The sequence below is a fragment of the Trametes versicolor genome, assembly GCF_000271585.1.
Source record: "Trametes versicolor FP-101664 SS1 unplaced genomic scaffold TRAVEscaffold_11, whole genome shotgun sequence".
Lineage (NCBI taxonomy): Eukaryota > Fungi > Basidiomycota > Agaricomycetes > Polyporales > Polyporaceae > Trametes > Trametes versicolor.
The window spans coordinates 986,166-1,002,395 of record NW_007360331.1 but is presented as its reverse complement, the minus strand read 5'-3'; the positions used below and the strand labels follow the sequence as shown (position 1 = coordinate 1,002,395).

Here is a 16,230-nt window from a genome sequence, read left to right as displayed (position 1 = left end):
CTCAGAACGCCGCTCGGAATTCCGTCTTTGCCTGCTGGAGAGCGCATGCACCTATGCATGAGAACCATCAAGACTAGCTTTTACCTGTGCAAGAAGCCCGTCCTCGAGGCTTGTGGGCGTGGCGTATCGGCGCGCGTACGGGCGATGCAGCTTGAGAATACGCGGGCTGCACGTCCAAGGGCCGTTTCCCCGGTGGTGCTGGCCGTCCTCAGGCATCAGTGTGATATTGAGTAGTGGCAGATAAGCAACGAGGCGTAAGGATCTGCGTTGCCAAGATCGTGAGATGAGATCCAGGCGACAAAAGGGCCCAGCGTGGGCTGTTTGCAAACGTGACGCGGCGCCGTGTAGATGGGTGCGACCGCGGCGCGTGTTGGCACACGGGAAGTGCGGGGCGAAAGCGAGACGAGCATGCCGATCTTCGTCGGATGCGCCGTCTTCGGAGGGCACACGGGGTCGTCTGGCAATGATATCATTAGAGACGTACCGCACACGAATACTGTCCCATATTCGCAGCGAATATGTACACGTGGTCGGCCTAAGCGTTAGGCTACATGAAGCGTCCTACACCGCTCTGAAGCGAAGGTTTCGCGCGCACTTATTGCACCGGACGAGATGCACAAAGGCCTATGATAAATCAGTACGGTACACATGGCAATGCAGAGCTCGGGGTAGAGCGCACCAGATCTACCCTGTTCCTCACAATCTCTTCGGGTTAGTTTTCAGACGTCTCGATAACCAGAGCGTCGCCGGGTCAAAGTGATGATATACCCTAATATAAGTACTAGAATGCGTCAGTATGTTACAATGCTTCAGCGGGGAAGAGAGCACTCACCTATCCAATCAGGCACGTAAAAAAGCGATAATTTATCCATTAAACGCATGTGTAGCGGTACACAAAACCAAGATAGCATTGAGATAGCGAGGAGAATGGTCGGTGCAGCATGTCGAACACTGCGGGTACGATGAGTAACTCTCAGCATATAAAGAAGCGCGGGGCGCTCACCGAAGGTGCAGTTCACGGCTTGACCAGCTTCTTCAAGCGGTACATCCCCTCCCAAGCGACAGCGACAGTGTCGTTCACGACTCGGTCAAACGCGGGCTCGTTCTTTGGTCCAAGCCGCCAACGTAAGTCCGTATCGTTGAGGGTTGCCCGTATCTTCTGCCACTCCCGAGATACTTGTTCGGCGGTCGGTCGCTGCTCCGGCTGTCGTAGTGTCATGGGCCCTATCAGCGCCTCGAGGAACTCCATGCTGTTATATTTCTACGGCTGCGTCAGAGTAGTGGGTGGTACACATGCTGGCCATACATACCTGTGAGAACTCCTGGGCGTATGTATCACCCAAAGCGTATATGTCGACCTTGAAGGCATCGTACGGGACCGTGTCCGAGTGTTCGGGCACCTCCGCTCGCCCGACATCTCCGATGACGAGTGTCGATGATCCTGGGGTAAATCGCGAGGACAGCCCGAAGTCGATGTAGTGGTAGCGGACGTCGCGACCGGCCCGTGGTAGTGGAAAGACTGGGGTCCGCACGTCGGGGCTGGCCCCCAATCGTACTGGATGGTGGCCTATAGGGTAAAGCGACCTCGCGTCCATAAGGATATTCTCCACTGCGATGTCCCTGCGCCAACCTCGTATCAGGTCATACATTGTTTGCGAGATGATTTGGCTTACCGATGAGCGACGTTGAGCTTGTGCATGAAGACTAGGCCCTAATAGCAGTTGAGTTGACAGCACAATGCACAGGCTCGTGAACTTACTTCGATCGTCTGGTCTATGAAATCAACAATGTCCCCTACAGTCGCAAATTCGGGGTTATTGCAGGGCCTGAGGTAAGGCATCACCATTAACGCTCGCTGCGGGTCGTACGGGTCCGAGAGGATCTCATGAACAGGAACAGAGTGGTTTCGAGGATCATCGATGGAAGCGAGAAACTGGGCAATGTGTAGTTCCTGTCCTTGCTTCAGGAAACTTTTGATAGCGACTATTTCACGATTGGAAAGTCGGGTAGCGTCTATAATTTGGTAGTGCTGCAGTGAGTATGTGAAGCGCCCAGACACGTCAGTTCACTACGCGAATGCCTGTGGGTGACATTGGTTAAACTTACGAGCAGAACAATAGAGTCTTCGCAATAAAAGGAATCATAGTCGGTGTCTATCCAGGATGGTTTCCAACCAGGTGAGTATCGTGGCCTCAAGAGGTAGCCATGGTCCTTTAGGAAGCGATGACGGGCTTGCCAGCCTTGTTCTTTGGGTGAGAGATTGAAGGTACCCTCCCGTGTGAGTTTCTGGAGTCGTTCTACGGCATCTGTTGGCAGAGTAGGTGGTCGCGATTTCGGCCTCACCGGTATGGACATAGCTTTGGCGTGAGTATGGACGAAGGCAGGCGCACCTCACGCGCGTGGCCAAGTCGCCCAGAAGTCAGCGTGGGAATACATAATGTATCTCCCCGAAGTGGAGCTCTGGTTCGGATCCTGTGGTACGTTGGCACACTCACCTGCTCTCTGCTCGCACACGCCAACTCATACCGGAAGCACAAACATGAATCACACGACATGGATGCATTCCGACGGATCTCAGATATATCAAAGGCCTCGTGGATGGGCCAAACCTGTACCTCCGCCTTCTACTGTGGAATATGTGGGCAGCGTGCTGATTTCTTTTGGCTAGCATCCCCGCGGTTTTCGATCCCTTCCCCTCCCACGTTCCAGGTATATATGGGCATTGAGGTGAAATAGAAAAGCGAGGCTCGCCCTCTTCCCGCCGATATCCGCACCATCCGTAAGGTTCTTGTTGCTTGGAACCCCTTGACGCCACCAGTCCTCCCTATCCAACCACCACCAGTACTCCCTATCCAACCACCACCAACTCGCATGTCCGATCTTGCGTTCAACATCTGGGGTGTGATCGCCAGCGTCATCGGTACTATTCTGGCCCTGCTCCCTCTGTTCACCCTTTGGGTACGGCCTCGTTTGCCCTCGGCGACGATACTTGATCTGTGCGCCGTCTTGAAAGAGACGAAGGCGCTTTTCTCCGCTGCCCTCGATGAAGGCCTGATCACTGACGAGCACGAGATCCGCCAAATTCGCCTGAGTATGGAGATGTACGTCTATCGCCATTATTCCCTTCATCTTACTCACATGGCACTCATGGGCATGACCCGTTCCTCTCAACTCAGAGCCGCTGCATACCTTGACGGGTTGTGCGGCACGGTCTACGCCGCCACGTCGTACCCCCAAAGCTTGAGGAACTGGTGGAACGGAGTATCTTCGCGGATTGCGGAGCTGTACGCGGAACTCAACGTCGTTCGGGTGAAGCTTGCAGTGAGTCTGTCGTCCAGAGGCTGCTGCCGCCGCCACATCCGCTTACCCCGATTCTGTAGAAGAGAAATTCATTTGAGCGGAAGCTTCGGATCGCCCAGGAGTTCAACGTTGAGTTTCCATTCGACCCTGGTATGCCGCTTGTAAACCTTGGCTTCAGGAGACTTACACTCGTGTCACAGTGCAGCCCTCTTCCCCTCCTCCGCGATACACCCTTACGCCACAACCGGATCGCCCATCGTTACTCCAACCAGCGAAGGCTCAGAGCCTACCGCCCGATTCATCCACCTCGCCAGAGCATCAGTCCGCGTCCCATGCTCAGCGTGATGCTGAAAGCGACGTCAGAAAAGCGGACCTGGCCACTCCGGACTCGAGCATCCGCTGCCCGCCGGCGACGTTCTCGCTCGATGCTCATCCGACCCTGGCGGTTCGCCCTACCCACCACGTCGTATCCGATGCCGACCTCCAAAGGTTGCTCTCTCTTGCTGCCACGCATCCTCTTCTCCGGCCTGAGGAGCACGAGCGCCAGAGGGCGACACATCGTGATGAACTCCTGCTCCATCTCGGCAGACTTTGCGACGACATCGGTCGCGCGTCTACGCGCTCTGGCTACCCCTTAGGGTCCAGACGACATGCCAAACGGACTCGTTTCAAAACGTTCGCACGCTTTTTCCGACACGTCGCTGGGATACAGCATCCCGGTGTCGGTGGCGACGCCGACAACATCCATCGCGATCCGGAGTCTCTGCGGCCCCATCGCAGGGAGGACAAGGATGACGACGAGGAATGGTGTGATGAATAAAAGTATGGTATCAACTCGTCACAGCGGTCTCTTCTCCATTTGGTCCGCGTTGTCTGCCTATGGCCTTGCTACCCTCTCTTGTTTTCCAAAGGTTTCTCATTTCAGTACTGCCTTCGCTACTCGTTATGCTGTACCAATTTGCATATGCTCATGCTCTCCACCCTCGCCTACGCCCATACTCTCCTGCTCTCGCTCTATTCACAGACGCGTCTGGATACCGTCTTGTACATCTCGCTATCACGCCCCGGCGATCACCCTCCCGATGTTCTCGCCGTACGTTACCTACCAAACGTCTCCGACATGTAGCCGTAGTCAACATCGCGAAAAATGCGCCGTTCTTTACCACCTAGTCTGGGCGTCCCAACGGCTCCAGTCTGCAGGCTGCTTCTCGGAACGCCGCCCGGAATTCTTCCTTCGCCTCCTGGAGGGCGCGTGCACACCAGCATGAGAGCCATCAAGGCTTACACAGGAAGGTCACCCTCGAGGCTTGTGGGCGCGGGCGCCGCCTTGCGCACGGGCGGTGCAGCTTCAAGAGAACACGCGAGCAATTGACCTTTCACCGGCGGTACTCGCTCAGGCTGGTCACTCGCAACAAAGCCGATCACACGCGCGAACTTAATCTCTGGGTATGAATGACGAGCTGCATCGGCGCGCACGTTCATTCGGACGCGAACGACAACGCGCGTAGGGCATATGAAAGTGGAGCCCGTTATAGCTTGCGCTAACATTTTCTGGGTGCAGTGCGATGCGAAGCAGTGCGGTGCCGGTGGGTGCGACTTGGGCGCGATGTCAGGCCCCAGACATCGGGACTCGGTGGGGAGGAGGGGGCGCCCGGGGCCAAAGGCGCTTTCTCCGTAAGACGCGTTGATGGTTTGGGGTGTATACCGCCGACGAAGTAGCATCGTACATGCTTGCGGCCGGGAGAGCGACGGTGTCAACATTCGTACCTGAGGGTAGCGGTTTATCAAATAAGATAACGTCAAGGGTAGGGAAGGAGACGACGGGCGGGCATAATGGTTGGATGGCATTGGCGCGAGGCTTGAAACTTGAGCGTCGGGTAGGGATTTCTGCGGGGGTGTCGGGTTTAAGACTGAGAGAGATTCTTGAGGCGGTGTACTCCCTCCCTCGCGACGGGGACCGCGTCGTTGAGAACCCGATCGAGCGCGGGCTCATACTGGGGTACAAGCCGCTAGCGTAAATGGGTATCGTTGAGAGTCGCACGCGTCTTCGTCCACTGCTAGAGGATTTAATCTATTGTAGAGCGAAAATTCCGGTTGGCGCCAAGTCATACTAAGCTCGATGAGTGGACACAAGAACTCCATGCTTGTATATTTCTACACGATGATTAGCAAAGCGCAGCGGTTTTTAGTTTACGGGACGCACCTTCTCAAACTGCTTGTAGTAGAGATCTCTACGAGCGAAAATGTCGACCTTGAATGCGTCATACAGGACCTCATTGAATAGTTCTGGGATATACACTTGGCCGACGTCGCCGATAACGAGTGAGGAGGATCCCTTGGAGAACCGAGAGGATAGCCCGAAGTCTATGTAATAGTATCGAACGTTGCGCCCGGCTCGGGGCAGCGGCGATACGATCTTCTGCCCGTCAGGAGCAGCACTCAGTCTTACTGGACAATGTCCGGTCGGGCAGGGAGCATCCATCATGGTATTGTAGGCCGCAATGTCGCTATATGGAACGCTCGAAAGACAGTAAGTATACACGGACAGCACCAAAGGTGTAATCTTACCGATGTGCTACGTGATGCTGCCTGCCTGGTGTAGACATCCGCTTTGCGTGAGTATGGGAGGAGGCAAGAACGTTGGAATAAGGTGTTTGCCCTAAATTCGGGCAAGCCAGGTTCGGTTGTACGGGCGCCTACGCTATAGCACTGCGCTCGCTTCATCGCCTCTCGCCAAGTTCTCCTGATGTCTCTCTCGCACGATGTGGCGACACTGCCGCAAGGAATTTGTCGGATCTGCCACGATTCCGGTCTGCTGAACAGCCATGAGCTTTTGATCGCTTCGGTTATCTTTGCGCCTGTGGAATGCCTAAAAGCTGGTCTGCAATGCTCACTCTCATGATCGCCGCTCTCTGCATTCGCCCACCGTGATCAACGCTTTCGTCTTGCTTGACACCCTTGGCTATTGGTACGCGAACCTCCTGGATACCTGGAGATGTCTGATCTAGGATGGAACATCTGGGGTGTCGTGGGCGGCGTCATCGGAACTATCCTAGCGGTGGTTCCGCTCTTCCTCGTCTGGTTGCGCGTCCGATTGCCATCGAAGAAACTCCCTAGTCTACTCGCTGTTCTAGAGGACACGAAAGAGCTCTTTGCAAAAGCGGTCCGCGCAGGTGCTCTCGCGGACGTGCAGGAGATCCAGCAGATTGAGTTCAGCATAGCGACGTACGTCTGTTCTCGTGTCTTCTCTTCTCGTGTCATGAAACCCAAAGTTTCACAGCGCGTCCGTACACGTGGACGAATTTCGCGCGACGGTCTACGCGGCAACGTCGTACTGGCAAAATGTCAAAAATTGGTGGAACGGTCTCTCGTCCAGAATGGTGGACTTGTACGAAGCGCTGAACGTCGTCCGTGTCCGGCTGGTCGTGAGTAGATGTCCACCTAGATATCCGCCACATCTACTTACGCGCGTCTGTAGAAACTGAACTCCTGCGAACGAAAGATGCTGAAGGAGTTGGATGCTGGATATTCATCATGTCCAGATGTCCCCGGTACGTCGATTACGATACTCGATGACATGAGTCGTGAAACTGACATTCAAGTCGCAGACCATACCCTATTGCCCCCTCCGGAGTATACCTCTGAGCCGCCTGTTACGCATCTCTCGCCACCCCCCTCAACTGGGATTGAAGACCAGCCCCCTCTTCGTTCCACGTCTCCAGGGCCTTCGCTAGCGTCCCTTCTCCGCAACGCCGATATTCCTGGAGACGCCCTAGAGGAGACGCTCCCGTCCTGCTCTCGTCCTACATACCACGTCGTATCGGACCCGGATCTGCAGAGCTTGCTCTCCCTCGCTGCCGCCCAGCTTCTGCTACGCCACGAACAACGCAAGCGCCAACGAACGCAAGACCAGGACTCGCACCGTCCCAGTCGGCAGGCTCGCGGTCCTGGCTCCGCCTCGTTCCCAGGCCGACGCGCTAGGCGGACGCGTGGTGGGGCACTCGCGCGTCTTGTGCGACACGCATACGGCGTCCAGCACGTCGATGTCAACGGGGGCGCACAAAACGCCGACATCGACCCGGAGTCATTGGAGTTGTTACCCCAGGGCGAGGCAGACGACGGGGAGTGGCAGGATGAATGAAGCGCGACTTTTCCCAACTTCGTCGACGCAGTCTGTCTTGTTCGTTGTGTTCTGTGTTGGCCCTGAATCCACCCTTTCCTCCGGCCTTCATTCCTGGTCTTCGTTCAATTCGCATGGATCTGGATGCGTCCCGGCAGCCCCGAGCTAACGCTGACGATCGTCTCAAAATACTTGGGCAATACGATTTGCTTTGCCTCGACGGCTGCCCTGCGCCCTGCTCATCAAATGCCATAGCTTCGAGACCAAGACTGACTCCTCGGCATTCTTTGCCTGATGTCAATGGGACCTGTCACCCAACCCTTCAGGCACGATGGCCGATCGCAGAAGCAAAGAGCGATAGCAATCGGCGCCGCCATCCGAACCGCAAGCAACGTGGCCTGCGCAGCCTTCGCTCCCAGCTCGAGCTTAACACGTCGTCCGGGAGTCCGTCCTTACGTCGTGGTGAACTCAATCAGACCCGTGAAGCCCGCCTCCTTCCATCGCGAGTATGTTGGCCACAAGACTTGGGAACTTACGTCTCGCCGCGTGCGCGGGCGGTGCTTCTTGGGAATGCTCGTCCGCGCATTGGTGGGTCGTGACCCGGCTGCGAAGTGAGCTGCGCGGGGGCGCTGCTCGCCACTCGTGAATGAATAACGGGCGACGAGGTCCAGAAGCTGTATCGCTGTGCACACTGACAGAGGTTCTAGTACAGGGAGGATCCAGAAGTTCTGGCGTACGTCCGAGGACAAGTCTCGCAGCCACATCGATTAACGGCTCGCGGTGCGTAAGATTCAGGCGACGCGGTGCAGATGCATTTCCCCGAAAACTCTGCTTAGTATTGACATTTACTGCTCATCTGCGGATCGTGGCAAATCGTAAACCACACGAATGATGGACAATCCCCTACTTCATTCACCGCTTACTTACCCACTGACCGGTAGGTGCAAGTGCATTCTTCGAAGGGGACTATTTCCCGCGCCAGAACGTTAGCTCTGCTGTAGACGTGAAGCTTGAAGCTCACCATAATTTTGTTGCAACATTAGGGCAATACTGTTCAGCCTGGGCAGAGTGCGACAAACTGCGACCGCAGACTTCGAGAAAGCCGGCGTGGCCCACACGTGTTTTCATATGAACACTTTTGGTAAGTACGTTCGAATTCCTCGGCTGCGGCCCCCTTCTCTTCTCCCACTGCGCCCACAAAGCCTCTGCTGACTTTGTCATACGTTCTATAGTTACAGCAACTCCTGCGCTTCTGCCCTTCGAAGGCTGATACACGCGCACTTCACGTTCCACGTCCCGAATATCACCACGATGTCGAGTCAGGCTCGTGGGCCGCCACCGTCCGCTGTAGCTTTAATGGCGGGGGAGAAGACGGCGAGCTCGTCTCCATCCCCATTCACTCCTTCGCTAAGCATACCACAGAACGACGACCTACTCAGCTACCCGGGTCTGGAGCTCTCCCGCCCATGTCCGCACTCGGCTTCGATATCTGGGGCGTGGTCAATGGCGCCATCAGCATCGGTGCCGTTTTCATCGCCCTCGCCACCTGGATCTTCAGCTGGCGTCCCAGTGCGATGGTCCACACCCTCCACGACTGCCTGAAGCTGACGGAGGGTGAGTTCAACACCGCTGTCAGCGACGGGCTCCTTCGCGGAGGGAGCGGCGTATGGCTCCGCTTCAGGTTCTGGGCGTAAGTGACACTCTTGCTATGCCTTTTCCATGACATCATCTCCGGGCATGTATCGCACAGTCTCCAGATCCGAGCGGACGATGTTCGCAGTCAAGTCTACGATATCCGCACGTGGGGAGAAGAGCTCAGCTCCTGGTGGAAGGGAACCTCCCGCACCATGTCGATCATTTGTAACGATCTCACGAAGCTTCGCGCAGCACTGGCGGTAAATCTCGTCTCTCATACTCTTCTCTGTATCGCATCCTGAAGTTCCCTTTGTCTCTGAAGAAGCGCAACTCTCATGAACGAAGGGAACTCGCGTCTTCTAGTAACCCTAACAAACTTGCGAATTGGCTCGGTCTCAGAGGTTCGTATCCGCCGGCTCGCGCTTCTGCTGTTACTGAATTGTTTTGCAGACCGATTGTTCGTTACTTCTCCTGAATCCGCCGTCTCTCCCGCTCTCTTAGAGAAGGCGGATCTCCCGCTGCCTCACAGCCCTACGATCCTGGCTGGCATGAGTGCCTTGCTGGGAGTCGCGCCTATCCTCCCGATGGCAGGGGTCCACGGGATTCATGGTGGAGCCGATTCGCATGGTCATCCCTTCCTGGGGATACAGGCCAGCGCTCCCTCCACCGTCCTCTCTCCTGCCACACCGGTGCCCCGCTGCGCCGAGAAGGGTACCGAAGCCGGAGACGAGCGCCACTATCTCGTCTCCGACAAGGACCTCAGGGCACTCTTGTCGTACGTGGCTGCCCGTCCTTCCGAGGGCGGGCGGGACGGCGGCAAGCGACAGCGCGCGTCGCGCAAGGAGCTCCTGCTGCGCTATGGCAGGCAGCTCTTCGGGACAGGCGCGCCGGCCTCGGATTGGGGTTTCGAACCTTTTCCTGCGACTGCATCCGCATCTGCGAAACGACGTGCAGCACGCAGTCGCGTCGGGGCGATTCGGCGGTTGTTCCGGAGCACCCTCAAGGCGTGCATACAATCGGCCGCAGACGTTGACACCGCTGACCCCGAGTCATCGAGGCCCCAGTGCGCTGAGGCTGATGACTGCGATGAGGGGAGCGACCCATGCGACGCGTGAATTCCCAGGCTCTATTTTTCGTTCTCTGTCCTCCGTGGAGTGGGACCTTGAGGCCTCTTCGTACACCAAGCTTTTTTCTCCCGCTTCCACATTTCCCCACGATTAACGATTCTTCGCGCACGCGCGATCTGGATGCCCACGCTCGCAGGCTAGCACTGCCTGCGAGCAGTATACCTGGCACTCCACCATTTTTATGCCCGTTCACGCTTGCTCCACATGCCCTCATGATTTCCTCTATGCGATACCCTTATGCCCCCACCTTCCTTATTTCTCTCAGATATTCCACAACCCGCTGCTGTCGTTACGCGCAGAGTAGAAAGCACTACACGATACGAAGATAGTACTTATACGGCGTGTGCCGTGCGCCGCCACAATTGAAACAGACGTTGTAGTCGAACAGCGTGGATCTTTCTCCGTGCACGGACACTCGTTTGATTCGTCCGTTATCGACCAGAAGAGGCGCGACGATCGGCAGCCTTGCACAAGGACTCACGCACACAAGCATGCCAGCGCGTGTGAAGATGAGGCTGTCCTTGTCCTCGCCACAAGGGGAGCGAAAACAAGGCAGCAGGCTGAGGAGTAGCAAGGAAACACGATTTGCCTACACCTCGACCGCACCCCTTCCATGGCAATTCTCCATGCGCGCACGAAAAAGGGTCTGAATCGGCAAAAATCCCTCGGCTGTGCGTCCGGGACCAGGGCCAATAACGCAGCGATAGGGCTCGCACGAGGGCGGCAGCAGTAGAAAAGAACCACTGCAGCTGGAGGCTTCTCTTGATGATCGATGCGCCCACAGAGCAGACACGAGACAGCTCCAGCCTTGCTTGACGTATCGCCCAAAAGGCGCAAAATCTGGGGCCAGGGTTGACAGTAAGCGAAGGCCCGGGTGACGACGACGGCGTGGCTCGAGCTAGGGTCTGCGAATGCGGCGCAAATTCCCGCGTCGGGCAGGGAGTAACCTGGCGAGGGACGTCATACACGGACGACCGGTGACCGTGCAGGACACGGTAGAGGCGTATTGGTAGCAAAGCGGCTGGCCACCGTATAGTGCCATCCTCAATCACGAACGCGATGATGTCCATGGTCTTGCCGTCCGGGGCGCGCCTTGCGGGCCGCTAGGTCGTCCATTTCCGTATGACGGTAAAAGCCGATGTGCGCGACATGAGACAATGGCCTGCTACAGCACGGCGTGCAGCACGACTGCGACATGCGGCTGACGGTGTTCAACGTGCGGTCGTGGAAAGAACCATGCTACGCCTCTCTTGTACACAACTCATGGTGCTCGGCGTACTACGCAAGGTAAACGTCAATGCACGGTCTGCAGCGAAGGTAGCCGAGTACTCACGAAATCGAAGCGGACGCGATGTGTGCACGAGGACGAGTACAATATGAACAATATACATATTCGTCACAGCAAATAGGCACAACAATATAGAGAGGGTCGGCGACGAGCTGGATGATCAAGGCGATATAGCTGTTAGCAGCGTTGTGCTGATAGGGAGCAAACTATTGCATACCGGCAGCGACAAAGGGTGGCTACCCCACCAGCTTCCTGAGGCGGAAGACTCCCTCCCAAGCGACGGCGACCGTGTCCTTGAACATCCGTTCGATGGCCGGTTCGGACTTCGGTCCCAAGCGCCATCGGAAGAGCGACTCGTTAAGGTCGCCGCGGACCTTCTTCCACTCCCGAAGAACTTGCGCTGCTGTTGGACGCGTCTCCGGTTGATGCCGCTTCATTTGCTCGATCAAAGGCAGGAGGAACTCCATGCTGTTGTAAAGCTGACGCCCGCGAGTTAGTGAAGTGGACGACAGTGAAATGCGTACAATTCACCTGTGCAAAGTGCTTGAAGAACAAGTTGCCCAGGGCATAGATATCGACCGGGAAAGCGTCATAGGGGATGTCATGGGAGAGCTCCGGTACCTCCGCGTCCCGCCCAATGTCTCCGACGACGAGGGACGGCGAGCCTTCTGGAAACTTGACGGAGAAGCCAAAGTCGATGTAGTAGTAGGTTATCGAGCGACCCGTTCGTGGAAGGGGAGTGGCATCGTACAGTGCATCTGCACTGACCCCCAACCTGACTGGATGATAGCCGTCTGGATAGAGAGGCTTCGCGTCCATCATGATGTTAACGAGCGCAATGTCACTATACATATATTAGTTTTTGAAGCGAGATAGAAGTCATAGTAGGAAACCCGCTCACCGATGTGCTACCCTATGCCTGTGCAGAAAAACAAGACCCTATGAGGACGCATGAATTGGACATAATCGTGAATGACCACAGAGCCATGCCATACCTCGATCATTTGGTCGATAAACTCGATTACTTCGCCGATATTCCCGAACTCGGGGTCGTTGCAGGGACGTAGGTGAGGCATGACCATGAGAGAAAGCCGGTTGTCGTAAGGATCTGGCAGGACAGCCAATACTGGCACAGTGTGCTTCGATTCTTCCTTTACGGAAGTGAGAAACTGAGCGACGTGTAGCTCTTGGCTATCCTTTCGAAAACGCTTTATAGCAACCAGCTCGTTGTCTTTTCTACGCCTAGCGTCGATGACCTGGTGGTGCTGTGTGGTGGGAATATCGTGAGTATCACGTGTAGTTCGATTGTGTGGAGAAACACCCACCTTGAGCATGATCGCGTCCTCGCAGTACATCGGGTCCAAATTCGTCCCAGACCACGAGGGTTTCCAATTGGGTGCATAGCGTGGACGCAGAACGTATCCGGACTCCTCTAGGTACCGGTAACGCTCATTCCAGAAGATCTCAGAGGGTAGGAGACCATAACGGCCCAAACGGGTTGATGTTGCGTAGTACTCGACATTTTCCGGCTCTAGAACAGCATAGCGAGGCAGTCGTTTCTGTTTTTCCTGTGCAGACATCGGCTAGTGTGAACCGCGGAGGAAGTTGAAGTAGGGGACATCGAGGCGTGCACATGCGGCAGATGACAGATCTCAGCGTGGAAGAAACGTGTCCTCCAAAAGCGGCATGAGGGTGGTTCGGAGCGCTCGCCACCCCTTGGCGCCCAACTCTTTGCGTGCGACCATGATGGGGGCAACCCCGCAAAAGGATCCCATGGCCCAGCAGGCAACGCCAGAAGTTGACTGTACGTTTATTCCAGATTTCTGGGCTGCATCTGATATCACAGCTGCACGTACGGGACCACCGCCTCGTCCCCACGCCTCCACCTCATTCCAAGGACGTCCGGCCAACGACTCGGAGGGCACGCGCTGGGGAGCGCCAGATATTCCCATATATCATGGCACCCACAGGACACCCCTTTCATAGGCGTTCCTTGACCCAAGATTAGCCTATTCACCTAAATTCAACACGCTGCTGTTTCCTAGCTGGTGGCGCAGAGTCGCTATGTCGGACCTCAGCTACAATATCTTGGGCGTCGTGACTGGTATACTCGGGCTACTGGGGCTTATACCTGTTGCTTGGATTTATACCCAACTCCCGTCGCGAAAACTCCACGCACTAGAGCGTCTCGTGGAGGAGACCGACGCACTTTTTCGCAAGGGGCTCGAAGACGGTCTCCACACTGGTGAGGTCGACCTGTTTGAATATCACTCCGGCATGTTGGAGTACGTACTGGCAACCTGAGTCTGCTTATCGCAACATTCTGACCAACGTACTGTTGCGTATATCTAGTGCGAATATCTCACTTGACGACTTGCGAAACTCACTGGGCAGTCTCAAATCTTGGCGCGCCGACCTGAAGGCTTGGTGGCGCGGCCTATCGAGGGCGATTGCGCACATTCACAGAGATGTGAACGAGCTACGCCTTCAGCTCATCGTGCGTATCTCATAAAACAATTCCCATAGTGACAAATTTCTAATCTGGCCGCCATCGCATACAGGACATCAGCGCTAGAAGCCGCCGGAGACTGGCCGCAGAAGGATACGCAAACGCATTGGCTAGATACTCTGGTGCGCTTAGCGAAGGTCAGTCGTTATTGCGCCTTGGTGCTTCACCTGTTGACAATGAGCATTCTGCACGACAGAACGTCGGTCAAGCATCCTGTCTCTCGCCGCACGGAGCAGACTCTCCACGTCATCCGTGTGCGGCTACTCACAGGTTGGCGGGGTCCAGTCGGACTGCGCCGCATCATACGCCCCCCCTCGTCGCACGGACTCCCCTCTTCCAATGCCCGGTCACGATGCCTCGTTTCCACCTCCTCCAAGTACCAATATGCATACCAGAGATCCTGGACCTCTGCATGAGGACGCAGACCACGTCGCCACCTCAGACGCAGCTCTCCATCCTTTACCCTCAGCCACCCTGAACGCTGCTGAAAGGCGGGGCGAAGATTGGGACCCGACGCGTGGGGATCCTGCGTCCCCCTTCGTTTCTGACGCCGATCTGAAGCATCTTCTGGCGCTAGCTCTGACTTCCTCGTGCTGCCGTCGTGAGAAGGGGAACCGCCACCGTGCGATACGGCGCGACGTCCTACTACGCTGTGGCAAACATCTCTTCGGTTCCGTCAACTCCTTCGATGACCTCGATATCCCGTCGCATGCGCGACATTCTAAACGCGCTCGTCTCAAGATGGCGAGGGGCCGCATACGGGAAAGCCAGGGACTATCCTCGCGGGGGATGGGCGAGGCTGTCAGACCGGCCGATGCGGACGACGAGTCGCTCGTGGTGGGGATCGCGCAGGACGACGAGCGCGATGCTGCGGAATGGCAAGATGAATGAAGGTGCGACTATTCCCTCTATGATGTTCTCGGACGCGGGACCGCGGGGAGCCGTCCTCTTGCCTCTTCTTATCCTCTATGAACATGCTTCTTCGCAAGCCGTCGCCGTTTAAATTCTCCCTATGCACTCCATTTCGCTTCTCGTTGATATCTCGTATGTCATTCGCCGGATCCCCTCTTGTTTCCAAAAGTGTATCATACTCGCTGCATGCTTGATGCTCTGCGATTTCCCTCGACTTCTTCGGCCTCTAGTGTTGTTGGGAAGGCGTGATCGCTTGTATACATCCACACATTGAGTTGAAGACCTGCGTTTCGAAAAGTTGTTTCAACGGTGGCGGGAGGCGTGCGCATATCGGTGACAGATACCGCCGGAAACCGCTCGCCCTCGCAGTCCAGCGGGTACGATTTCGAGATCTGAGTTAATCATTTGCCATGTCCACTTCGCGCAATGTCACGGTGTTGCGTTTTCTAGTTAGCCACCCCACTTCCACTTCTGCCCTCATGGGCTGTACGAGGCGCTGCTTTGTAATGCTCCCGAGTCCGAGAACCTCACGCCGCAGCATTTGTTGTTCTCTCATTGGTGGCGCCCTTTCTTCGCGCACGGGCACTCATTTGATTCGTACGTTGTCAATGACAAGGGGTGCAACGATCGGCAACCCTGCACAATGACTCGCGCACACGGGCATGTCAGGATGTGGCTGTCCTTGTCCTCGCCGCGAGGGGGAGCGAAAACATGGCAGCAGGCTGGGGAGCAGCAAGCGAACACGATTCGTCCATACCTGACTGCGCTACTTCCATTGCGACTCTCCATGCGCGACGGACAAGGGTCTGGGTCAGAAAAAATCCCTCGGCTGTGCGTCCGGACCCCGGGCCAATAACGCGGCCGTATGGCTCGCACGAGGGCAGCAGCGGTAGAAAAGAACCACTGTAGCTGGAGGCTTCTCTTGATGATCGATGCGCCCACATAACAGACACGAGGCAGCTCCAGCCTTGCTCGACTTGTCACCAAGATTCTACGGAATGCGGGGCTCGGTATGGTGCAGGCGGAGACATGACTCGGACTGAGCTTCGAGACCGGGTCGAACAACTATGCCATGGAGACACTGGCTGTGCGGGAAACCTCATACTCGGATGGCCGGCGAGAGAGAACGGTAGAGGCATATTGACGAAGTGGCCAGCGACCGTATAGTGCCGACCTCGAATCACGGGCACGGTGATTTCCACAGTCTTGCCATGCGGGATACGCCCTGACATCCGCTACGTCACCCACTCTCCACATGACGTTCGAAGCCGACGGGCGCGCGCAGAGGATGACGGTCTTCCGTAGTGCGTCGCGCGGTGCGATGTCGGCCGCTGCGTTA

General features: G+C 56.2%; 7 protein-coding genes across 7 annotated transcripts; 4 read left to right on the top strand and 3 right to left on the bottom strand.

The window, feature by feature from the left end:
• Positions 1-477: 477 nt before the first annotated feature.
• TRAVEDRAFT_154104 (uncharacterized protein) lies at positions 478-2,358 on the bottom strand (the record flags this gene model as incomplete). The annotated part of the gene is made up of 8 exons (XM_008044856.1): positions 478-624; positions 680-781; positions 833-951; positions 1,004-1,261; positions 1,311-1,620; positions 1,674-1,711; positions 1,760-2,029; positions 2,107-2,358. 5 exons carry the CDS (start codon positions 2,353-2,355, stop codon positions 1,016-1,018), a joined length of 1,113 nt encoding a protein of 370 aa, XP_008043047.1. The 3' UTR covers positions 478-624; positions 680-781; positions 833-951; positions 1,004-1,015.
• A 513-nt stretch (positions 2,359-2,871) lies between these two features.
• Positions 2,872-4,359, top strand: TRAVEDRAFT_74389 (uncharacterized protein; the record flags this gene model as incomplete). The annotated part of the gene is made up of 4 exons (XM_008044855.1): positions 2,872-3,101; positions 3,177-3,321; positions 3,381-3,450; positions 3,501-4,359. 4 exons carry the CDS (start codon positions 2,872-2,874, stop codon positions 4,118-4,120), a joined length of 1,065 nt encoding a protein of 354 aa, XP_008043046.1. The 3' UTR covers positions 4,121-4,359.
• Positions 4,360-5,289: 930 nt separating this feature from the next.
• On the bottom strand, positions 5,290-5,782 carry TRAVEDRAFT_51856 (uncharacterized protein; the record flags this gene model as incomplete). The annotated part of the gene is made up of 3 exons (XM_008044568.1): positions 5,290-5,354; positions 5,412-5,454; positions 5,504-5,782. The coding sequence occupies 3 exons, from the start codon at positions 5,780-5,782 to the stop codon at positions 5,290-5,292; spliced, it is 387 nt and encodes a 128-aa protein (XP_008042759.1).
• Positions 5,783-6,082: 300 nt separating this feature from the next.
• TRAVEDRAFT_66720 (uncharacterized protein) lies at positions 6,083-7,519 on the top strand. The gene is made up of 4 exons (XM_008044854.1): positions 6,083-6,525; positions 6,581-6,725; positions 6,779-6,851; positions 6,909-7,519. Exons 1-4 carry the CDS (start codon positions 6,296-6,298, stop codon positions 7,439-7,441), a joined length of 981 nt encoding a protein of 326 aa, XP_008043045.1. The 5' UTR covers positions 6,083-6,295; the 3' UTR covers positions 7,442-7,519.
• Positions 7,520-8,886: 1,367 nt separating this feature from the next.
• Positions 8,887-10,170, top strand: TRAVEDRAFT_51854 (uncharacterized protein; the record flags this gene model as incomplete). Its single annotated transcript, XM_008044567.1, has 4 exons — positions 8,887-9,110; positions 9,171-9,315; positions 9,378-9,456; positions 9,506-10,170. The coding sequence occupies 4 exons, from the start codon at positions 8,887-8,889 to the stop codon at positions 10,168-10,170; spliced, it is 1,113 nt and encodes a 370-aa protein (XP_008042758.1).
• Positions 10,171-11,706: 1,536 nt separating this feature from the next.
• On the bottom strand, positions 11,707-13,086 carry TRAVEDRAFT_74387 (kinase-like protein; the record flags this gene model as incomplete). The annotated part of the gene is made up of 5 exons (XM_008044853.1): positions 12,796-13,086; positions 12,466-12,735; positions 12,372-12,409; positions 12,002-12,314; positions 11,707-11,949 (listed from the first exon to the last, which is right to left on the bottom strand). Exons 1-5 carry the CDS (start codon positions 13,048-13,050, stop codon positions 11,707-11,709), a joined length of 1,119 nt encoding a protein of 372 aa, XP_008043044.1. The 5' UTR covers positions 13,051-13,086.
• Positions 13,087-13,534: 448 nt separating this feature from the next.
• TRAVEDRAFT_74386 (uncharacterized protein) lies at positions 13,535-15,100 on the top strand (the record flags this gene model as incomplete). Its single annotated transcript, XM_008044852.1, has 4 exons — positions 13,535-13,755; positions 13,823-13,967; positions 14,032-14,116; positions 14,176-15,100. The coding sequence occupies 4 exons, from the start codon at positions 13,535-13,537 to the stop codon at positions 14,868-14,870; spliced, it is 1,146 nt and encodes a 381-aa protein (XP_008043043.1). The 3' UTR covers positions 14,871-15,100.
• Positions 15,101-16,230: the final 1,130 nt, after the last annotated feature.